Source organism: Rhizopus delemar, genomic scaffold, assembly GCF_000149305.1.
Source record: "Rhizopus delemar RA 99-880 supercont3.4 genomic scaffold, whole genome shotgun sequence".
Taxonomy (NCBI): domain Eukaryota; kingdom Fungi; phylum Mucoromycota; class Mucoromycetes; order Mucorales; family Rhizopodaceae; genus Rhizopus; species Rhizopus delemar.
Window position 1 is genome coordinate 2,285,766 of NW_027137830.1, and position 22,869 is coordinate 2,308,634.

The 22,869-nt window shown below is 37.7% G+C and overlaps 11 protein-coding genes across 11 annotated transcripts; 3 read left to right on the forward strand and 8 right to left on the reverse strand.

Annotated features, from left to right (window-relative positions):
* Positions 1-94: 94 nt before the first annotated feature.
* RO3G_06348 (uncharacterized protein) lies at positions 95-1,240 on the reverse strand (the record flags this gene model as incomplete). The annotated part of the gene is made up of 3 exons (XM_067660938.1): positions 95-927; positions 985-1,083; positions 1,225-1,240. 3 exons carry the CDS (start codon positions 1,238-1,240, stop codon positions 95-97), a joined length of 948 nt encoding a protein of 315 aa, XP_067517039.1.
* A 612-nt stretch (positions 1,241-1,852) lies between these two features.
* Positions 1,853-2,785, reverse strand: RO3G_06349 (uncharacterized protein; the record flags this gene model as incomplete). The annotated part of the gene is made up of 1 exon (XM_067660939.1): positions 1,853-2,785. The coding sequence occupies one exon, from the start codon at positions 2,783-2,785 to the stop codon at positions 1,853-1,855; it is 933 nt and encodes a 310-aa protein (XP_067517040.1).
* Positions 2,786-3,374: 589 nt separating this feature from the next.
* Positions 3,375-4,231, reverse strand: RO3G_06350 (uncharacterized protein; the record flags this gene model as incomplete). Its single annotated transcript, XM_067660940.1, has 2 exons — positions 3,375-3,564; positions 3,735-4,231. 2 exons carry the CDS (start codon positions 4,229-4,231, stop codon positions 3,375-3,377), a joined length of 687 nt encoding a protein of 228 aa, XP_067517041.1.
* Positions 4,232-7,472: 3,241 nt separating this feature from the next.
* RO3G_06351 (uncharacterized protein) lies at positions 7,473-7,985 on the forward strand (the record flags this gene model as incomplete). Its single annotated transcript, XM_067660941.1, has 1 exon — positions 7,473-7,985. One exon carries the CDS (start codon positions 7,473-7,475, stop codon positions 7,983-7,985), a length of 513 nt encoding a protein of 170 aa, XP_067517042.1.
* A 935-nt stretch (positions 7,986-8,920) lies between these two features.
* Positions 8,921-10,387, reverse strand: RO3G_06352 (uncharacterized protein; the record flags this gene model as incomplete). Its single annotated transcript, XM_067660942.1, has 5 exons — positions 8,921-9,277; positions 9,330-9,455; positions 9,518-9,660; positions 9,721-9,850; positions 9,917-10,387. 5 exons carry the CDS (start codon positions 10,385-10,387, stop codon positions 8,921-8,923), a joined length of 1,227 nt encoding a protein of 408 aa, XP_067517043.1.
* Positions 10,388-11,505: 1,118 nt separating this feature from the next.
* Positions 11,506-13,458, reverse strand: RO3G_06353 (pyruvate dehydrogenase complex dihydrolipoamide acetyltransferase; the record flags this gene model as incomplete). The annotated part of the gene is made up of 9 exons (XM_067660943.1): positions 11,506-11,938; positions 11,990-12,326; positions 12,385-12,478; positions 12,530-12,558; positions 12,617-12,797; positions 12,866-13,043; positions 13,101-13,146; positions 13,208-13,278; positions 13,334-13,458. The coding sequence occupies 9 exons, from the start codon at positions 13,456-13,458 to the stop codon at positions 11,506-11,508; spliced, it is 1,494 nt and encodes a 497-aa protein (XP_067517044.1).
* Positions 13,459-15,664: 2,206 nt separating this feature from the next.
* On the forward strand, positions 15,665-16,307 carry RO3G_06354 (uncharacterized protein; the record flags this gene model as incomplete). Its single annotated transcript, XM_067660944.1, has 2 exons — positions 15,665-15,691; positions 15,750-16,307. 2 exons carry the CDS (start codon positions 15,665-15,667, stop codon positions 16,305-16,307), a joined length of 585 nt encoding a protein of 194 aa, XP_067517045.1.
* A 505-nt stretch (positions 16,308-16,812) lies between these two features.
* Positions 16,813-17,085, forward strand: RO3G_06355 (uncharacterized protein; the record flags this gene model as incomplete). Its single annotated transcript, XM_067660945.1, has 2 exons — positions 16,813-16,860; positions 16,918-17,085. The coding sequence occupies 2 exons, from the start codon at positions 16,813-16,815 to the stop codon at positions 17,083-17,085; spliced, it is 216 nt and encodes a 71-aa protein (XP_067517046.1).
* A 499-nt stretch (positions 17,086-17,584) lies between these two features.
* On the reverse strand, positions 17,585-17,969 carry RO3G_06356 (uncharacterized protein; the record flags this gene model as incomplete). The annotated part of the gene is made up of 3 exons (XM_067660946.1): positions 17,585-17,601; positions 17,678-17,754; positions 17,815-17,969. The coding sequence occupies 3 exons, from the start codon at positions 17,967-17,969 to the stop codon at positions 17,585-17,587; spliced, it is 249 nt and encodes an 82-aa protein (XP_067517047.1).
* Positions 17,970-19,441: 1,472 nt separating this feature from the next.
* RO3G_06357 (uncharacterized protein) lies at positions 19,442-20,547 on the reverse strand (the record flags this gene model as incomplete). The annotated part of the gene is made up of 2 exons (XM_067660947.1): positions 19,442-19,680; positions 19,752-20,547. 2 exons carry the CDS (start codon positions 20,545-20,547, stop codon positions 19,442-19,444), a joined length of 1,035 nt encoding a protein of 344 aa, XP_067517048.1.
* Positions 20,548-20,975: 428 nt separating this feature from the next.
* On the reverse strand, positions 20,976-22,810 carry RO3G_06358 (uncharacterized protein; the record flags this gene model as incomplete). Its single annotated transcript, XM_067660948.1, has 3 exons — positions 20,976-21,462; positions 21,538-22,607; positions 22,685-22,810. 3 exons carry the CDS (start codon positions 22,808-22,810, stop codon positions 20,976-20,978), a joined length of 1,683 nt encoding a protein of 560 aa, XP_067517049.1.
* Between the last annotated feature and the right edge of the window lie 59 nt (positions 22,811-22,869).

The following is a 22,869-nucleotide window of genomic DNA, read 5'->3' on the forward strand; positions in this document are numbered from 1 at the left end:
AGTATGTCGATGTTATGAAAAAAAAACTCCCCTTCGGGTTCAAGGGTAAAAAAGGTAAAGGGAGAAGAAATGCGTTGAGTCATAAAAGATGGAGCTAAAGGAAAGGTTTAAGCCATTCGAGGAGCTTCTGACCATGTGGGTGAGTAATGGGGATAACTGTGACATGTTGAAGTTGATCTAGTTCATGTAGTATTGAGCATATAACTGGCCATCGTTGGGACCAAGAGAGTGCTAGATTTGAGGGTACCGAGGGGCGAGATGGAAGCATATTCAGAAGGAACGACAGAGGATCTGTAATGGTTTCAGGCATATAGAGGCGTTGGTGCATATTGAGGCAAGTAATGGCGTGTTTGCGTGTGAACTTGAGCGTAGGGTGTTTGAGACACAGATGCGGCTTCCCACCAGGTAAACAACCTATCCTCCACCGTATACATCGACTACGTTCTGCATAGGACATGGGTAGCCATAAGGTAGGGTCCAAAGATACGGATCTACGGCAACTTGAAAGAAGTTTGTAATGCCCACTTTGTTGGTGCTTTTCTAGGGATTGTTGCAGGAAGCGTTTTTTGGCTGTTTTGATCATGTGCTTATCCAATTCCTCTCCTGTAGAAGGTAAGCTTTGCCAAAGAGGGGTCTTGGAAAGGAGGAACCATTGGTGTCCACGAATGTGTCGAATATGTGGTAATAGTCGACATAACAGTGCATCATCAGGTAAACGTAAGGACCTGTAAAGGAACTGTGTTTGTAAAATGTGAACTCGATCTGCCCTAAGGGGAAGTTTAGCTAGGTGAAGCATCATTTTGGTGGAGGCATTCCCACGGGCACCATAAATCTTACGGATGCATGTATCTTGCGCATCTTCAATGGATTTCAGCTGGGTATTAGTGAAGCGGTTGATTGCCAAGCCATATTCAAGCTGTGATCGAACTATATGAGCGTAAAATCTGGTTGAAAGGAGCCTAGAGAAGCCAGAGGGGTTAATACCAATTGACTTCAGTACGTTCATCGTGGCTAATTCCTTAGAGGAGTTGCGTCTAATCAGTTCATCTGGGTCTAGGTAACCCTCTGGTTTAAATGGTACACCTAAATAGACAAAAGAGGTTACTTGTGGCAGGGCTTGGTTATAAATGGTATATGATATTGGCTCCAGCTGATTGTCCAATATGACACATTTGGAGGGGTTCCATTGGTACCCCATTTGTAGACTATGCTCTTCACACTTACGTAGCAGGGCAGTCATAGTCGTACATTCAGCTATTAGCACCACGTCATCTGCATAGAGTAAGCAGTTTAGGAGCGGTATCGTTTCTAATGGCCACATGTCAGTGATGATGGCCTGGGGTCGTAATTGGGCTGGAAGCTGATTTATATAGACGGAATAGAGATACGGTGAGAGGATAGATCCTTGAAGCACGCCTGTTTTCGGGTGAAAACGACGAGAGGTCGTATTAGGAAGAAGGATTTCGATTTGCACATCGTCAAAAAGCCAACGTAACAGGTTGAGCAAGGGAGATGAGACGTAGCGGCTCAGGGTGTCACATACGAAACTGCGATTGCTTGTGTCATATGCGGACTTGATGTCAAGAAATGCTAAGACAGGCTTGACCTGGTAGTGTGTACGCAGTATGTGACTAATTTCTGTGAGGCACAAAGCCTGATCTAATGCGCTGCGGGATTCTCTAAAGCCACCTTGGGCTATATCAAGAGGTGGTCCGTCGGTTTGTAGAATGTGCTGGATGCAGCGTTCCAAGATCTTTCTAAAGATAGTGGTCAGACTAATTGGACGGTAATTACCTGGATCTGATGATGAGCTTTTCTTATATATGGGTATCACCTGGGTAATGCGCCATGTCTATAGGACATATGACCAAGCCCAGCACATATGGAAGAGGTGAAAGAGAATAGGTGCTAGCAGATGAGATACTGGTTGGAGCATTTCATTTCGCAGGTGATCGATCCCAGGTGCTTTCTTGACTGGTAGGGAACGGATAGAGAGGTTAATATCGTCCCTGGTGAACGGGCAATCTATTTCAAAAGGTAAAACAGGGGTATCGATTTCGTAAAGTTGGACGTTTTTAAGAGGATCACCTGAGAAAGTAGTTTCCAAGTAGGAAGCCATTATATCAGCTGCATGCTGTGGGCCCTCTGGAGTGGAGAAAGTGGGTTTCAAAGTTCGGTTCTTGCGAATACGGCTAAGCTTAGATATTGCCTTGGTATATTCTTCAGATGCCATTTGTTTACAGAAAGTGGTCCAAGTTTCTCGGCGACGTTGGGCGATCAGTCGACGTAGAGTAGCTCTAGCTTCTTGGTGCTTTAGCCAATAATGGAGCTTGTTGAGTCCATATGCTTTTCTCCATTTCCTGTAACAGAGTTCTCGGTAGGCGTAAGCTTCTTGCAATTTGTCAGTCCAGAAGTCGCGTAATGGACCTGTAGAGAGTGAAACTCTCCCGCAACTGTCATCTAGTGAGGTATATATTGCCTGACAAAGGTCAGCATTGAGCTTTTCTATATAGTCAACCGCATAATGTCTATTGTTCATATGATAATAATGTTTTTCATGATATTGCAATAAAGGCTGGGATAACTCCTGAAAGCGACGCAGGTATACTTCATGATTGTTGCGGTCCTTGAGTTTTCCTAGATCCCAGATAATCCGTGGGTGCCTTGGGAGTTGTGGAATGCTGGCATTGATTTGAAAGGAAAGAGACACTAATTTATGATTCGAGTCCAATGAAAGATCTTGGCGAATTCTCATGGAGGATCCAGTAAACTCGGTAGTACTCATAAATAGATCAATAATGCTACTGCCCTGGTAGGCCATAAAAGTATGTTGTCCATACGCCAACCTTTGATTCCATAGGATGATATTGTTTCTTTGTATCCAGCTTATGATCAGATTGCCTCTGGAGTTCGTTGAGTGGTCCCCTACAATAGATCCCAGTCTAGCATTAAAATCGCCGCAGATAATAGTCGTATTAGTGTGGCTAGTTGTATACGGTAAAGAGTTTAAAACTTGATTGACGGTTTGGTTATCCAGATGGGGAGGTAGGTAAAGACAGGGATTAAGACGTTAGCAATGGTAAAAGACAGTTTGTACTGACTTAATGGTGTATCGTCAGTTCTAAAATGATGGACATGATACTTGCAGTCAGGATTCACGAGAAAACTGATTCCTTGACTACCTTTGGTAGCTAGAGGTTGGGTTTTAATACAGTATGTATGGTATTGTTTCCAATACGTTGAATACTTAAGTGGATTTAAGAGCCAGGTTTCCGTAAGGAGGAGAACAGAAGAGGATCGAACTATATTAAGGATAGGGCCTATGGCTTGACGAGCTAAACCAGTTGTATTGAAAAGTGAAATTGTAATATTACTCATAGTGATAAGGCATCGTTCATACAGGCCTCATCAGAAGGAAGATCTTGGTTCTTATATTCATCTGTGGTACTCATGTTCTCATCTTCAAAACATAGTGGATCTGACTCTGGTTCGCTGTTATGTCGGCTTGAGGGCAGGTTCTCCTGTAAAGTCTGCTTGCTGATCCATCCTTGGGCGTAAAAATATCTTGCAACAGCAAATTTAACAGGGGTACGTATGAATTTCAGAGCTCGTTACCTACGGTTGCAATGATGCATAAAGGCGAGGTTGGCTCGTTCTTCGTCAGAAGCATCAGTGTATTGGGGGTCACGAGGGGTTTTAGGATCACAAGGATTAAAATCATCTTTCAGCGTTACCTTGAATCGTTGCAGATGGGACGAAGTTCGTCGGCATAATCATTGTGCACCAGTAGGGCTACGACATTACGATCAGGGTGGTGAATATCTAGGACACGGTTATTATTGATATCCAATTTACGCAATCGGGAGCGAAGTTGGCCAATGGGTACTCGGGCCTTCGTGGGGAGATAGATGTACTTAAAGCCTTGATTCTCGGAGGGTGGCTGTAATATTCTGGCGGCGGCTTCTTGTCTTTGTTGTCGTCGCTGTTGTCTTTGCTGCATTAGGCTTTCTTTCAATCGACGTACTTGGTCGGGGTTATGCCAAGGTGATGTTGTTGGCGTGGGTTCAGGGATATCAAAGGAGGATTGAATATTTGTTATTACAGGTGGTGTGGGTTGGTTACTAGTTAATCTTTCGTGGTTAAGCTGGTTCTGTAACTGGATAGTTGTGGTACGGAGTTGCTCAATTTCAGATCTGGCGGCTGCAAGCTCTTGTGTAAGGCGCTGGATCATGTTTAGAAGAGATTGTACGTCACCTGATTGACTACCAAGTGAGTCTAGCTGGTTGGTCGGAGTTGTTTGCGAGGGTCTAGAAATTTCGACACTCTCTGTAGTCGACATCTGTGTAAAAGAAGAAATGCAGGAATGTATAATGGATCTCATAGTTATAGCCCTATAGCTACTACCGCAGCTGGTACAACAGAAAAGAGCTTGCGGGGGTTCTGTCTTAGTGTGGCCGTTTCGTCGAAAGAGACCCTGTTTCTCACAGTGAGGGCATTTTAAGACCTTACGGTGTTGTTCGAACTGGGCAATCAATTCAGTAGTTTCCTCTTGGGTAAGGACATTTGATATGCTTGGTGTATTGTTTTCGTTGATAGAGCCAGGTGGCATACTTAGAGACGTTTTATTATCAGAGTATTGGTTTTATAAATTAGCGGAAAAAAAGCTTGACAATTATTTTTGTGAAAACGCCAATTTCCATAGGTTTGACTGTATAACTGTCTTTACCTGATTCTTTCCAAGTATTTGCCTGTGGTGTACTGTGCTTAAGGAGAAATCATTGGAAACATGTTTTTGATGGCTCGCCCTTCTGGCCAAATGAGGCAGCTGCTAGAGCAACTATACTCCTTCGCAGAATACATCAAGAAAGTCTGTATCAGGAAAAATTTAAAGACATTAATCAAATATCACATTAGCTTCATACTTCTATATATTTAACTGTTTTCTTACAGTGTACGTCTAAAGGCGGCACTTCAATAAAATCCTCATACACAAAAAAAAAAAAAAAAAAAAAAAAAAAAAAACTGTCTTTACCTGGTAAAAACGTTTAGCCAATAGGATACGCTCAGGAAGAAAGATAAATAAGATAAAGGATATCCATACTTTAAACAATATTAATATGGATAAAAAGCAGAAGCAAAAGTAACAAGAATTAGAAAGTGCCAAAGCGTTGGATCTATTTATTATGACAAGAATATGATTAAGGTATTGTTTCATATGTCATCATCAGCGCTATTGATAGCTGTAAAGTTATTTATGGCAAAACTAAGCTATTAAAGACATAAACTAGCCTGATTAAAGAAGACTTTTGTTGCATGTTTGAGCATTTGAAGAAACATCTTCACAGGTAACTTCAAGCTGTTACAAATGAGAAGAACTTGGCGACTTCTGGCGCCTTTAATTTTAATGAAAATCTTGGCTTACTTGTCAGACAGTTCATTGATGACAGATATCAATACAGTGTGGTCAAGCAATTGGAACCCTACTATAATCACTACCCATGAGCACATGAATTACTAGAGTTCATTATAAGCTTTTGATGACATAACTAGCTTAATTGAAAAATATAATTAATCAAATTTGTGTTTATATAAGAAGCATAAGCCCTTTTTAAAAAACTACCCGATATGTTTGAATTCGTTATATTATCTACTAAGCAAGCAAACAAAAGTGTTTGTTCATGTCAACAAAGTAAGGATAACAAAAAAACAATGATAAGAAACAATAGATTGTTGAAGATGTCTAGAGAACCCCTTTTATCCATTGAGTTAAAGTATGTAATTTAAAAGATATAACAGTAATGCGCTGGTATTTCTGCAGGTTTTAAATATGCTAGAACATTTGATTCTTGAGCGAATAAACGTTAAAAAGTGATTATTAAATTAAGAAAATAAAATTGGTCAACCATGTATATTTAAAGAAGACTGATAAGGTTGCTATCAGTCCCATTTTCTCTCTCTTTTTTTTTTCTTCCTTTTCTCGGCTAATATTAAATGATGGTTTAAATTTTTTTTTGAGATCAGCTAACTTTTTCTTAAAATTGGCGAAAATAATGTAATTTGGCATAAATAAAATAAGGTATCGACGCATTTTCTTCTCTCCCTTCCATTTTTTACTTTTTTTATGAATCAATCAAGCTCTTTTCATAAAAGATTAAGGATCTCTCAAGCTTGTCTCTATTGCAGAAAGAAAAAGGTAAATGGGTTATTATGGTGTGTGTGAGAGTGAAACATAAATGACAGTTTCAATAATACGGCATAGATAAGATGTGATGGCCAGCAGCCCCATTGCTCTAATTGTCAACAGATTGGTATTGTATGTGAGTATGCGGAAAGTAAGAAAAGAGGTCCACGTAAAGGATATGTACAGAGCTTAGAGCATAAGCTTGCTCAAATGGAAAAAATGTTGAGATACAATGATAAATTAATGCTCAGTAGTCTCTCATCTATCGGAGCTTATTCAGGTATGTCTAATAGCAAATCATTTACTCTTTTTCACAACTTTTCATAATAAAAAAATAGCTAAAACTATAGTTATATTTAATAGATGATCTTCCACCATTGGAGACTGTGAATCATTTTGTTAATATATTCTTTAAGCACATCAATCATTTTCTTCCCTTTTTAAATCAAGCTATTCTAAAAACCAGCATTAAGAATAGGACTATATCACGACCGCTGCTTTATAGTATTATGGCAATCAGTGCGAGGTAAAAGAAAGCTTATAGTAGACTTGCCCATTCAATGGTCTATAGATTCTCGAGCCATTCTTCTATTCATATGAGTTCACCTTATTTGGCAGAAGAAGAATTTGTTAAAAAGGCGCTGTCTTTAGTAGACAATAATATGCTTCGGCCAACCGTGGCCAACATTCAATTTTGGGGTATTATGTCTTGTGTTGAATATGGTCGTGCTTCTGGTTCAATGTAAAGATGTTGTACACACACTTTGAATCCATTTAACATATCAATGTAGGTCCTGGATATATGCAGATATAGCCATTAGGTAAGCCGTTGTTAAAAAGTCAGAAGAAACCTGGTTGAAATTCTTATTAAATTTACCATTTCGTATCAGGCTTTGTAGAGAGTTAGGCTATCATAAAGAAGAAATATTAAGTACAGTCATACATACTGAGGATGGTTCAATCGACGCTGTTGCAATGGCCATGCGGCGCCGAATGTTTTGGAGTTGTTTTATACTTGATAAGTATGTGACGTAAATAGGTTGTAGCTTTCTTCCATTGACTTGTTTCCTCTAGAGTAACCAGCGCAGGGACCCACCGAATTCAATGTGTTGGCCAGGCCGATTATGATGCCCATATTATAACCCTGGCAGAAATTATTCTACTTAAGGAGCCAGATTGTCATACGGACATTTACGGATATCCAATCCATGAGGATTCACTTTTAAACATCACCAAGCATTATATAGCATGTATAGAGAAATTCGGTCAAGTCAACAGGTGGATGAATAAAATGTCCAATCATAGACAAAATGACAAGGCTCTATTGCCATCCATTGCGGAGTACAGAAACCTTGATATGCAACTTTGCTCATGGCAAGAAAGTTTGCCTGAAAAGTTCCATTTTACAGAGGGGAACTTAAAATACCATCAAAAGTTTGCAGGCATTCAACATTTGGCAGTTTGGCTTAATTGCCATGTTATGTGGTGTTGTAGTATGATTATACTTCATAGAGGAAGTTTAGCTTACACTAATGCAGTATACTATGCAACGGCAATGACAGATGAATTAAAAACGAAAATACAAAGAGGCCTCGAGACCTGCTATAAATGTGCAGATACAGCCATAGATATCTTTGGTGTTATGAAAGATGTTTGTGGCCATAATATGGTACCTTATATTGGATATTTGGCTTATGTTTTGGCTACTTTTCTCATGGCATCAGCCTTTTCGGATATCGACAAAGACGGAGAAAAGTGTCAAAAAGGTCTGACAATTTTACATGAATTCATTGAGGCAATATAAATCACGGAATACCTTTTATTAAACTAACTTTTCAAATAGGGGCTTTCACCATTCTGGTTGAGTTGTAAGAACCTAGCCGGTGTGATTAAAGAGCTACTAATCGCTCAAGAGAAATACAAAAGTAACCGTTCTCAGACAAATGATCAAAGCCAGCAAATGCCCAAAACTACATTTTTCTCCCAAGACTTGCCATCTTCAACAACGCCTTATAATCAGCATGATCACTATTTTGCACAGGAACGCTTGCATAATGCACAAGTAGTGCATGATCACCTGAAATCAACAGAGCCTGATTATTTTAAAAACATCATCTTTAATAACAGTGGATTCTTGTATGATGCAGAGTTATTCGGACATCTTGTTCTTGGTTCTTCACGAATCCAAACAGCACCTTATTTACAAGTTTCACAGTCTAAATGTTAACAAAAGTAAAAAAATAAATAAATACTGTATATAGTTTCATAATGTCATTTCTCTGTAAACAAAATACTAAAAACAATGCACTGGGTATGTATAAAATAAGTTAAATTCTTTTTCTTAAAAAAGATGTGATAGAAAAAAAGTATACATAGCATAAGCGTCATAAAAAAATACGAGGGAATATTCAATATAAAAAATCATAATAGAAGAGAAGCTAGAAAGATCATCATTCGTTTTGAGTATTTACTGCAGTAGGAGGTTTCAATGCTGATGATCGCTTTGCCAACATACTTCTTAATCTTAATGTTGAACCAGGCCCACGTTGTGAGGGTGGCTTTAATAATGATTTCTTGCCTGTTTCCGTAGATTCAGATGAGGTGAGAGATGAAGCGCTAGGTGTTGGTTTCTTTTGGTTTGTTGTTGCTGTAGAAGGTGATTTCGTAGGTGTTTTCATGTTATGAACTGCTATAGCGGCTGCTATATTCTTATTAGGCGATGATGGAGAAATAGAAGGTTTAGCATGATGTTGAGTAACAGAGGTGGTTTCTGACTCGTGGTAAACCAATATTAGCTTTTACAGGAGTCAATCGGGGTCCGACTGACGGGCGGAAAGTCTTTTTATTGGAAGCTGCTATTGTAGTATTGATTGGTGATAGCACTGGAGAAGGAATAGATGTCTCTTTGACAGATTCGGTCGTCTTGGTAACAACGGATGGCGTTCTAACATGCTTTGTTGCTTTTGAAGAAGCCGTGCTTTCGTTGGACAAGCTATATCTCAAGTTGACTGTCTTAGTTTGTCCAGAAGATGAAGGTGTCATTGAGGCATTGCTGTATTTATCATCATAAGATATACGTGAAGATGGTGTTGCTGACTATATAATAGACACGTTGAATAAAATAATTGATAATGTATGCTTATCTTACATTCTTTGCCAAAGAACTATCCTCTCGATCCAAAACAGTGATAATATCTTCACCATTAATTAGCAATGGGGCATTCTTTGTATAAGTCATCCAAAGAGATACACCTTCTCTAATTTTATCTCCCAACTAATTAAAGATATTTCTGTGAGTTTATGCTGATCCCATCATTTTTATAAGGTTAACTATACAGTTTTAATCCCATCTAAATTATTTCTTCTTCTTGCACTTCTGATCAATATATTTCTTCTCTTCATATTACTCTTAGCGGATAACGAAATAGTCTTTGCAATATCAAGATCAACATAGGCTTTTTGTAACACTTCATAATCATCTAAATAGGAAAATATTTAGTCTTCATGCATAAACACCATATGCTTGTATAAAAAAGTACCTGTAGTACCAAGACTTGCAAAGAACTTTCCGGAATCTAATTCCAATTCTCTTAGTAAATCATTCAATTTTCTTAAAATGTGTTTTGTATCAGGCTTATATCTTATTCTTGTTGCCAACCTAGCATTGCTCTAATAATTATTCAGATTATTAAATTTCCTTTTTCTTCTCCCTCGTCTCCCTCTTTTGTGTCTTACGAATCTTTTTTCTGTTGAGCTAACAGTATCAACTCCATTACTATGTGTACTGGCAGTTGAAGGACGTCGAACAATGGTTCCTTTAGCATTACTATTGTTGTTACTATTATTATTGTTATTGTAAATGACTGAAGCAGACTTGATAGCCGAATCAAGACATGCTCCAGCATTTATTAATAAGCTTTCTTTTGCTGAATCAGATAACCCAAGATCCTTCAACATTGCCTCTATCTGGGCAGTGGTAGATTCAACAGTCGTGATGGCTTGATTTGTAAGTTCGAGTTGTGCCAATAATTCATTCAATTCGGCAGTTTTTAAGGTCAAAATGGAGCGCAAATTCATTACTGTTTGTGTTCCTTCATCAAGCTTTGCCAATAGCATATTCACTGCGTTATCATTGTTCAGTGATTGCTCTTTTAGGGGTTCAGTAGTTGATGTAATCAGCTGTGAATTAACTGTGACATCTATCATAATTGTTGTTCAGAAAAGAAAAAGAAAGAGAAAACCCTGGCCCTTTTACTAGAAAATAATGAGGATTTTTATAAATTTATACTTTTTGGGTTAAATCAGCTGCCGCCGTCATTTGTGCACACTGCAGGTTTTTTTTTTTTTTTTTTTTTTTTTGCTTCAAATTAAACTCAGAGGGAATATCGCAAATAAGAAAAAAATTGTTTAAAACAGCTTCGTAGTGTAGACAGTACTTTGGAGTGAATTTTCATTCAACTTGTTGAAACTCATTTACTCGTCATTTTATTTGAAGGCTTCATTCCTTCATTATTATATGCTTTATAGATTTTAATTATGGTATATGAGCTAAGCGTTGGCCCTTAATGCGTACCTTTCTTTTCCTTTCCCCTAACCTAACTTGGCAAGGATCCCAGATGGCATTCTGGTTGAGAGAATATAGTGAAAGATCTATACACATGATATCCATTTTCAATAAATCCTCTTATAATATACAGTGTATGAGTAGGTACATTATCCATGATAGCATCATATATTTTCATTTCATATTTATTCAACACTACCACCACATTTGAACATGCAACCAAGATAACGACTGCTATGATGATTAATACCACTACTGCAGACGATGACTTTTCTATTTCTTAATAGATATACTTCATCTTTATTTATGTAAATAATTTATAGGTGTTCCTCTTAAGTATGTTTTGCATATTTGTGTCTTACGTTAGTATTATAATGTCTAGGTTAAGTCGGCATTCAACCGACCTTTTTATTTTTCATACGTTGTATATTATAAGAGGATTTATTGAAAATGGATATCATGTGTATAGATCTTTCACTATATTCTCTCAACCAGAATGCCATCTGGGATCCTTGCCAAGTTAGGTTAGGGGAAAGGAAAAGAAAGGTACGCATTAAGGGCCAACGCTTAGCTCATATACCATAATTAAAATCTATAAAGCATATAATAATGAAGGAATGAAGCCTTCAAATAAAATGACGAGTAAATGAGTTTCAACAAGTTGAATGAAAATTCACTCCAAAAGAATAAATCATTTTGAACAAAATCAATATATTAAGAGGAGAGAACAGAAGGATAAAAAGATATCATGTAGAGTTATTTACAACATCATCTTGAGAGGGTTCTCCATGTACTCTCTGAATGCCTGCAACCAGGTAGCACCAACAGCACCATCAACAACACGGTGATCAGCACTCAAAGTAACTTCCATAACGTTGCGGACGGCAAAACCACTTTCGGAAGTTTCATCAGGAACAACCTTTTGTTGAGTTCCACCAATAGCCAAAATACAAGATTGAGGAGGGTTGATGATGGCAGTGAAGTTGCTGACACCAAACATACCCAAGTTAGAAATAGTGAAGGATCCTCCTTGGTATTCGTGAGGAGCAAGCTTACCGTCACGAGCACGCTTAGCCAAGTCCTTGACTTGAGTAGAGATAGTGGACAAACCCTTGGCTTCAGCATTGGCGACGATAGGAGTGATCAAACCGCTAGGAGTAGCAACAGCAACACAAATATCGGCGGAATTGTATCTAAAGAAATAACTCAATATAATTATACTTTTTATATAATGCTTCACTTACTGTCTAATGAAGTCACCTTGCCATGCGGAGTTAACTTCAGGAACCTTCTTAAGAGCAAGAGCAGAGGCCTTGATGATAAAGTCGTTGACAGAGAGCTTGTACTTGCCATCACCAGACTTGTTAAGGACCTCACGCAACTTAGAGGTCTTATCCATGTTGACTTCAACAGTCACGTAGTAGTGAGGAACTTGTTGCTTAGATTCGGTCAAACGGCTAGCAATAATCTTTCTCATGCTGGTAGTAGGAATGTCGGTAAAAGCATCACCAGTGGCATTTTGAGGAGTGTAAGCGGCAGGGATTTGGGCAGCGATACCAGAAGCAGCAGCCTTTTCAGGAGCTATATGTCATCAAAGATTAATAACATGGGAAGGTATTCCTTATATCTTTCTTTTTACCCTTGTATCCCTCAACATCTTCCTTGGAAATAATTCCTCTAGGGCCGGAACCCTTAACTTGAGAGATGTCAATACCACGTTCTTCAGCAATTTTCTGTAGTAATGATTAGACACATAATCGTCAAGATATGCAATAGTAACTTACTCTAGCAAGAGGGCTGGCAAAGACACGACCTAAAAAGTTCTTTGGATTAGTGTACGAACTAAATTGTACAATACTTGTAATGCTTACCACCGTGGCTAGCAACGGCTTCGCTCTCGGTCTTCTTAGCTTCAGCCTTAGGAGCTTCCTTCTTTTCTTCCTTAGGCTCTGGAGTAGCTTCAGCCTTAGGAGCAGAACCAGCTACATCAGCAAGAGAAAAGTTTTCGAAGGCAGCGATGTCTTCCTTATCTTCAACGAAAACAGCAATAGGCTACAAATACCTAATTTAGTTTTTCTGTCCTATCTATATACCCCGGACATCCGAATTATAAGTGTTACCTGACCAACGCTGACGTCCTTGGCACCAGTTTCAATCAAGACCTTGGCAAGGAAACCTTCTTCTTGACATTCAAAATCCATTTGAGCCTTATCAGTTTCAATCTCTACCAAAACATCACCAGGTTGGATTTCATCACCAACCTTCTTTTGCCAAGCACCAATGGCACCTGCAGTCATACTACCAAGAAGAAAAAAGTTAGAAACAATTACTGCTATTTATTGAGTTCAAGCTTACGTAGGAGACAAAGCAGGCATAGCAATAACGTTGTGAGCGGGATAAGCTATAAGTGAAAAATTTTTGGGGTTAAAAAAATTCTAACATTTTGCAAAAAGTAAATTTACAAGAGTAGAAGCGAGCATCCTTATTGATGACTTGGTTGGCTAAGGAACGGAGAGCAATGAACTTAGGTGCACTGATTTGAAAAGATTAGCAAGGGTATTTTCGAGATAATAATTTTTTATAATTACGAGGTGGCAGAAAAAGCGCGAGCAGAGACGTGTTTAGCAAAAACTGGTGCAGCTCTGGTAGCAGTAGCACGAGCAGTAGAGGCAACACCTCTCATAACTTGACGTCTGATAGCAGCAGTGGACATGTTATTCTAGTACGAAAGAAGAGGGAAAAAAAGAAGATATTTTTTCTGAAGCTGGGAAAACCCAGGAGAATGCGGCGAAAAACCCCAAAGAAATTAGCCGTGACTGTGACCCCGGAAGATAGCAGCGATAACAAACAGGGCAAAGAAACTTCACATTTTTCTTTCTATTTTTTTTTTTCTTATCAGATTAAGGAAAGTGGCACCGCATAAATCCAGCGTTCTTTCTTTTTTTTTTTGCTTTTCAAATATACAGACAATAAAGTGTTGTCACTAAAAGACTGTCCTAAAAATGCTTTGTCATTTAAAAAGGGCAGGTTCGTTTTTCTATTATACCAAATCAGTCAATCAAATGGAATTGGTGCTTTTATTGGTTTGTGGAAAGAAGCTATACGTGTCTTTACCATGAAGTCCTGAAATACATCCACAGAAGAAAAAACTAAAAGTCAAAATTTGATGTTTGGCTTACTTAAAAAGGAAAATAGGGTTGTAAAACATTGTTTTCTCTCCGAAAATTATAGTTTATATAACTTAATTGATGAATCTTAGCTTAACAAGGGGCTAGACGATTCTTTTCAAAGACACATGTGCTTTGTTGAGCGATATTGGAATTGTGTAATATAAACTCAGGACCATACACCAACATGCAGTACATAACACGAGCTGAAGTTGTAAAACCCAAAGGTACAAATAACGAGTATTTACTAATGCACGAGCATCACTTTGTTATATATCAGTGAAAATTAATACAGAAATACTTTAATACTATTTTATATGATAATATGGTAGGGCTTATTACTAGGTTTGTGATGAAATAAACAAAAAGAAAGAGCTATTGCACTGATTTACTTATTTCATGTCGTCTATTTTATGAAAGTTAAAAAAAATACTTGAATGATGCATTCGTTAAGCTGTTTTATTTGTAAAAGAAGAAGAAAATATTCTGACGTCGTTGTCTTTTAAAATTCATGTTGGGAGGAAGTATCTTTTGGGTTTCTGCAGAAAAGAAGTCTTGCAACCAGCGAAGGTTGAATTCTAATTCACGCATGTTTACTGTGATAAGCTGAAGTATTTGCTCTTTGAAAGTACTCAATACAGCGATAAATCTATTTGTTTTACTAACAACTCTGCTTGCTTCATTGCTGAGTTCGTTGATGTTGTCTACGTGATGGATTTGCTGAGTTGTCGAACTTTCACCAACGTTCTCTTGGGATATAGCTATTTATTATGCTCGAGCTAAAGTTTTAAGAGATTTAGATCTAATACTTTTACGAAAGTTACCACCATTTGCCTTGGTAGACTTCTAAACGTTCATCGACACAACACAACAGGTGTATATGCCTACATGCGTTACAATTCAAGTCGAAATCAGAGCGAAAACAACTTGTCGTCATGATATCTATCCCTTTAATACTATATCGGATCTCAGGCGAAGAGAAGAAGGTCACAGAAAATGACGTTTTCTCACGTTTTTCATCCCTTACTTCTTCCATCATGTCGCTCATAAAAGGCTCGGTGGTATTGTAAGCATCGATTTCACTTCTTTTTCTTCTTCTTGGCCCATTCAGTCTATATTGACTGTTACTCTTAATATACTTTGCCGATAGTCTTCTTCAACGACCTTTACTGAGATGCAAATCAGTCTATCAACTCTTCTATTTCCCTTTCCTCTTATATAGATGGGCTTGAGATGATTGTGCCAACTCTCGATATAATTATTTATTCCCATGTTAGTATAAATTTAAGGCTGATACGCAGCAGACCAATGCATGGCCTTTTCGTCAACAAGGTAATACTGGTGTAAGTGCATCATGAAGTCAGGAAAACCAGTTTATTATCAAAACGGTAACGTAGGAGCCCAACTTTGTGATAATCTCTTCTCTATCAGTCTCCCACATCAGGCTCTTTAAATTTGCCAGTAATCCTTTTGATAAACGCGAGAGTTTTAAATTGTAAATTTTTTAACTATTCACTGGCGAAGATGAAAGAGTCAAAACTCATCAGAAAGCATAGGAAGATGTTATGACTGTAATAAAGAAATTTATCAAATACTTGTACTTGAAAAAGAGTAAAGAATTTGGGATGACTTTGCTGCTCACTATAGGAAGTTACTTGTCTCTGAGTTTCGCGAAGCATGATATAACAACGCTGTATATGACTTAGTTCTTTATTTAAAAGCGAATAACAAGTATAGTTCATCTTTAAAAATATGAAGATAGAGGACAATAAAAAATATGTAAGCGGCTCTTTTATTGACAGCAATGTTAAGACGAGGAAAATAAAAAAATGTCTAGTGGAGCATTTACTGCTCAAAACTTCAATGTTTCCTCTTTCGTTCATTATCTTTACCTGAGGACACACTGCTGTATCGCTTAATGCCACATATACAGTACACCAGAGGTCATCAATGGTATAAACTATCAAAAACTGCTCTGTGGAAATTGATGCCGCCGACAATAGCCGACTTAGATACCCGAGGCTTTAGAGCAATAAAAAAGAAATTCCTCCGCTCTAACCTTGAAAAACAGATCCAAGGTAAGAACTCCAGACTACTATCCAGCTGTCGCCCAACAATCACTCTCGACCCTATCTTGTGGCTACCAATGACTCATGAAGAAAGAAGTCGATGTATACGATGGCGCCTTGGTTGGTTGCCAGGTGGAGCTCCCAAACCCTGCCCTTACCATCCCAACAACAATCTATCAAGACGACACGCCATCAGCTGCCTCAATATGCATCGCCGTCTCTGTATGCCTGAAACAATAGCTGACCCTATATCTTTCCTTTTGAATATGCTTCCGACACGCACCTTTGTTCCCTCTAGTATTGCTCTGTCCTGGACCTGTCGATAGCCCGTTATATGCTCTATCCTCCATGAATTAGATCAACTACAACACTATACAATCATCCCATGCAAGGCACCTCATGGCCAAAAACTAATTGAATAGCTGAGACAATTTAACTAACTTCGTATGTCTCTCTATGCACCCTACTTTCCTTTATCATTTTTTACCCTTGAACCCGAAGGGTTTTTTTCTAAACATCAAACCTCCAAACGGATTGATCTGGTCCGGGCGGACACTTATTTGTTTTATTTTTTTAGCGCTCAATTGGACCTTCAATAAAATATAACATTTAAACAAAACTTCAATGTTTAGTATGATTTTGCCGGACAGGCATTATTCCGACAATCTTTGTTTGTAAAATAGTACGGGGGAAAGGGAATGCCGGGGATACTTAATACGTCACTGTATTGTTTCTATTTCCGACCACTGCTCTAAATTTTTTTTTCTGTTTAATCTCCCCTGGTGAAAGCAATTGCTACTTTTTTTCTCTCAACCGAAACACTATATTAAAATGGGAGGTTATTACACTATCGCCGGAAAGCAAGTTCCTAACCACAAGGTAAACAGAAAACACTTTAATGAACCTTTTCATGTTTGGTTAATTAAAAATATGTAGATTGCTATGGGTTTCATTGGTGGTTATGCCGCCCTTGGTGCTTACTTCATGTTGAAGCCCAAGGCTCCTCAACCTGCCACTCCTCCAATTCAAGCTAGCTCTTCTGATGAAGAAGCCTTCATTCGCGAATTCCTTCAAAAGGCTGAAGCTGAAGAAAAGAAGAACTAAATACTGTATTTGTAAAAAATCATTTGCTATGAGCAAATAAACATTTAAACAAGAAACAAAGCATTTTTATGAAATATCGGGATCAATCTCATTACACATACGCGTAGACAATTTCACTTATGTCAATACCTTTTCTATTTGCTCAGAAAAAGTATGCGCAAACTTTATGCGTCTGGGTGTATTTTTTGTATAAAACGGGAGGGGGCAGACAAAATAATTTATGATTATAAAAGTACAAATAACATGTATATTTTAGTGTCATTTTTATTCTATTTAGGCCTTTTTGGGACCCATTTTAGGTTTAATGTTACTGGGACAAGTGACGGCCTTCCAAGAAATGTTAAGAACACCAACATCAAGTTTAGCAAGCTTTTGGAAAGCACCAGGAGTCAAATCAATGGCCTTTCCGACAACACAGCCAGCACACTTGTCAACAATCTTAACAACAATACTCTTTTTATTACTGTTGTTGGTGATTTTCATGCATTTGTAACAGTTTTCAAACTTCTTCATAGCCTACGTTAAAAAATGTGAACGTGGTTGGTATTTGGCATTCGCTTAATTATATCTATTACCATGGCGCCGATCATACTGTGAATAGTAGCAGAGTATTTGGGAAGGCCAATACGATCGTAACAAGCGGCATTCTTCAAATCAGCTCCGCTGTACCTATAATAATGCCAGCTGTCAATCACTTTGTATTCGAATATTATGCTTTCATGAATCTACCAGGTGCCACGTCCACCTCGCTTACTGAGATCTGTAGTAGTAGAGTTGCCGAATTGCATGACTGTGGCAATTCCACGTCCACGAAGGTCAGCAGCCTTTGCGACATTAACGAGGCAAACAATAACTAGTAAACAAAAAGTAAGGAGAAGTTTCATTGTTGGAATTGGTGTTTTCTGTTTATTTGTGTTATGTAGAAAGGAAGGGTAAGGGTTAAAGAAAAAAAGATGAAAAAGATAAAAGAGAAAGAAAAGAGAAAAAAAGAAACTTAAAAAAGTGTGTTAGATTCAAAGTATGAAAGTGAATGCTATTTAGGCTACACAAATAAAATTAAGTGAGATGTTTTGTACTGATTCAGTAGGAGATGCAAGTGCTCAAAATTGGAAACTCGTGCAGACTTCTTTGATTTTATTGAATCGAGAGATTAAAATATGCCAATGTCTTATAGTCTAGACTTTCATATTCTTTTTTACGACTTAGTAACAATAGCAACAACAAAAGTCTTACTTTTCATGTACTTTTAAATGTAAAAAGAGCGAGAATCGTTGCCTGTTTCTCCTCTTTTTCAGATAAATTGTTTAGATGTCAGATATTGGAGGGTGGAACAAGTGTCTATTTAAAGACAATAAATCCCCAAGTTAGGGAAAGCGACAAAGCTCTTGATTCCTGTATAAAGTAATATAATATGTACAAGATTTATTTGGCCTTGTTTAATGACTAAAAATGGGTAGTTGAGGCTTCTAATCTTCGTTTTTTAAAACCTAAATAAATACTTGACTTTCTTACATGAACATCCTTTCCTTTGTGAGTAAGATGTATTCTGTAAGTAACCAGCCGAATTTGATTATTCTCTACCAAAAACAAAATTAGATATGTGTAAAGCTGATAATGTAATAACGCAGACTTTTGCTGTTGCTTTTAACTTCTTCGGTTATCATTCCGAATTTGGATATCTAGATAATAATAACACTGTCAGAGATTGCAAAGCTCTTCTTACAAGCAAGCTGTATGGATCTTTATGGCTTTATTTATATACAAAAAGCCAAGAATTAATCCTTCAGAAAAAGCCCATGAGCACCTTTAAAGTTTCTTTTTCAGAATAGCAATGAGCTTATTGTGCCAATAAATAGAGTGCTTCTGTTATTGTCTATCGACTTTGTAGTAAAAACGAGTTGTACAAATCTACTTTAAAAACAATCAACTTTAACAAATCTGAACGAATCAAACGATATAGCATATGCTTTTGCAGTTTGTAATAACATTTGTCAAGCAAGAAAGCTTAGCTAAAATAACGTGTATTCCTTTTACAAAAAAAAAAGTAAAAGTATTTTAAAGTATAAATTTGAAATTGTATTTTTTCTTCAAGTTCATTTCATCTCATCATTAGGCGCCCCTTGAACTTGCGGCAACCTTGACACGCGTGTGAATGATCTGCATAGAGACGTTATTTCTAATGATATTGCTAACCTCACTTTGAAACATAATTTTTCAATTTTAATGTGGCTGTACTATAGACAAGCTTGCCATATTTCAAACTTTCCAATTCATACAAAATTCCTTTTATAATCGCGCTCTTTCACCTTATTATATTAATGTTTTAATTTTATTTAAGAGAAAAGCTATTTCCATTTTAGACAACTTGTGGAGATATACTCAAAATAGGCATACGTTTCCGACTATTTGTACTTTCACCTTTAAGTTCTTTATCATCGATGTGTGTCACACCAACATCATCGCATTTGCTTAAGGCAAGACTTAAACGAACGGCCATACGATACTCAAAGTCATATTTTGTACAGGCCATTGCAAGCTGCCATAGTTTACGGCTCTTCACATAATTATTTAAACCCCAACTAGTAATTCCAGACTCTATATTCAACAAAAAAAAAAAAGTTAGGCTTTCTTTGTTGCTATGTCTTCCTCGCCTCTTATATCCTTACCCCAATAAGCAAATGGTACAACCCACGTTTCATGCGTGATGCAGTCCCTATGATCAAGCACCCAATTCAAATGAGGAATTGTTTCGTCATAGCGACCTAATGAGTTCAAGATTGATGCCTTAGAAAGCAACAAGACACATCTTTGGTCATAATAATCAGGTGGAGCCGAAGCAGGAACTAGCTCACGGAGTCGGATAGTATATTCTATTTTTTCTCGTTCATAAATCATTTCCAATGCTCGTTCTACTTTTTCAAGACAAGCTTCTAGTGACTCCTTTTCCATGTATTCAAATGCGTTTAGCACAAGAAAGATTTCTATACCAGGTAAGCTAAAGTCCAAGTCTTGGTAGCCGCTCTTTTGAAAAAACTCGACCTTTTTCTCCACATAAGCATCAATATATGACTTTTTGCTTTGATCTTTGGCTGATTCTGGTACTTGGGCAAATGCTAAGATAGCTTCTGTTCTTTGACCGTTCATTTCAAAGCAGGCACCTACAAAATATTTTGAAAAGGCGGGAGACCAGTACTTCTCCTGACTAAGCTGTTCAAAATAAGTAGCAGCGGCTTTCCAATCTAATTGAAGGGCAAGATTAAAGCCGATTTCGTAGTCTGATAGCTGTTTCATGGCAACTTCTGTCCATTCTCCCTTGCTTGATTCAGCTGCAAATGTAAATGATTGAATGGAAAGAGGCAGATTTTTTGCCACTCTTGAGATACGAGCTGCGAAAAAGAGGAAAAAGCAAGAGTTGGGATGCTTACCCTGTGCATCGAGCAGACATTCGATGGCTGGACTCATCATATCTTTTGTATACAATTGAGGGGCAAACGAAGTCAACACAGAATAATAAGCTAGAAGCCTGTACAGATTTTTTGCTAGTCAAAATCAAATTATGCATAAAAGTAAATAAAATCTTACATTAAAGAAGCCAGCGGGGCCCGAATGCCACCTCCTTCCAAGCACAGCTTAAGTAAGGCAAAGCCTAGTTGCTTGTCACTTTTCCATCCTAAAAGAGAGAAAATCTTCAAAATTTTTGGAGGCATGGATGATAAGATGAGGTGTACAGAACCAATGCCGAATTGAATAGCTGAAACGGTATCACAATCCATATATTTTGTATACTCTTGTCCCATTCGCTTATATTCTCGCCATACAATGCCGTAACTGTGATATGCTACACAAAGAGAATGAGAGCTGTGCTTTATGCATCCCTTTTTTATACGTGTTTAATAAATACCTCTTCTAATGTTTAAACCACATTTCAAGTAACCAATTACACTTTCCTGTGTCATCTGAAGAATACCCATTAAAAGACAACATTCAGCTTTTACAACATGTGCCCTTAATACTCCATTTGGCATAAAAGAGCTAGGATCCGAAATTCCACCGCTACTGTTTGGCATAGTTGATGCAGACGGATTCGCAGGCAAACCAGTATTATTATGTGAAAGAATAGATGTGAAGTACTGGGTAAAGGTATCTTTAAATGGCTTTTTAAAGGATGTGTTATCAATTTGTGCTTTAGCAATGGTATATGCTGTAGCCAACGCGCTCATAGCTGTTTCTCGATCAAATTCATGAAATGTCATAATAGCTTTGATGAAAGCCATTGCCCCTAGTCCTAATGCGTACAAAGGATCCACCGTTGATCTTGTTTCAAATATGGACTTAGCTTTCATAAAGCGGTTATCAAACAAATACTTCATTCCTTCCCTAATAGGTTGATCTATGAGCGTAATAAGTCATATAAGTACATATCCAGTTACAATTTGGAAATCGTGTTTCTACTTGCCTGCTTCTTCTTGTTGGCGAGGTTTCAAGTCATTTACGGGTATATCCTTTGGATCAATGGATTGAATGGCAATCACATTGTCTCTAAATAAATCAAGGTCAATGGGGTCTTCGATAGAGTATTCAAATTCCCTGCTGCGACTAGCTCGTTCTCTATCCCGAGCAGGCAACTGCTCTTCTAAAGACTTTTTTAGGTCTGAAGTGGAAGCTATATGCTTAAAAGATTCCTCTACAGCAGGCAGGATGTTTGCTAAACGATTGGTTTGCTTTTCGACAGGAGGGGGAGAGTTGGATATCCCACTATCAACTACCTCACTATCGGTTGTTCCATTATCAGGGATTATATTATCGGGATCTGCCTTTTGAGCATCAGTAACTGGTTGTTTAACAGGGCTCAAGTCGCTGTCTTTAATTTCGGGCACCGATGTTACTGCCTCTGTGTCCTCTTGGATAGAATCTTGTTTGTGTTCAGGAACCAATCTTGGTGAGTAAATGGCATGCATCTCATGTAACTTTTTTGTTGGGATCTCTCTGGTTTCCTCTTTCTCATCTGGAATAGGCTCGTAAGTGGTTGGCTTTTCAGAGGAAACTGGCTTAAGTTCAACCGGTAAAGTAGGGGCAGCAGCGGGTTGGAAAACTTGTGGCTCTACTGATTTGGTTGTTTCTTCTTTCTTATTCTCTTCAAATGTCTTCTTCTCTTCTTGAATCTCACTTGGATCTTCCAAAGACTCATTGTCATTATTATTATCATCTTCATCAGAATCATATCCATGGTTTTGTAAAGCAGGTAAAATGAATGCCATTTCTGATAGAGGTCTCGCAGAATTTTTTGGAGTTCCTTCTACCTTTGGCTCTTCTAAAGAATCCTTTATCTCTGCATTCTGCTTTTCTTCTGGACTTTCTTTTTGCTTCTCTTCTGGACTTTCCTTTTGTTTCATTACTGAGTCTTCATTTTGAAAATAATCATCGTCTTCATCGTCTTCATCGTCTTCTACAGTATCATTTTCAGCATCTTTAAAATCATCCAAGCTTGTAATTGAGGAAGACTTTGATCTACTATCCTCAGTCTAATAATGATAGTAAAATTAAGTTATTTAAATTTACTCGTCCCATATTAAACAAAGAAAAAGATAATTTTATATACCTTTGTATGTGTTGATACTTGTTCACCATCTTGGGTTTTTTTTGTAGCTGCGGTGGATAATCTTTTTTGTATACCTTTCCATACATTTTTTTTATCACCAGAGCCTTTTGATGTATTTTTGGCCATTTTTTGTTGTAAAAAGAAAAAGAAAAGGAAAAAGTTGAGGTGTGCAACAGTACATAATA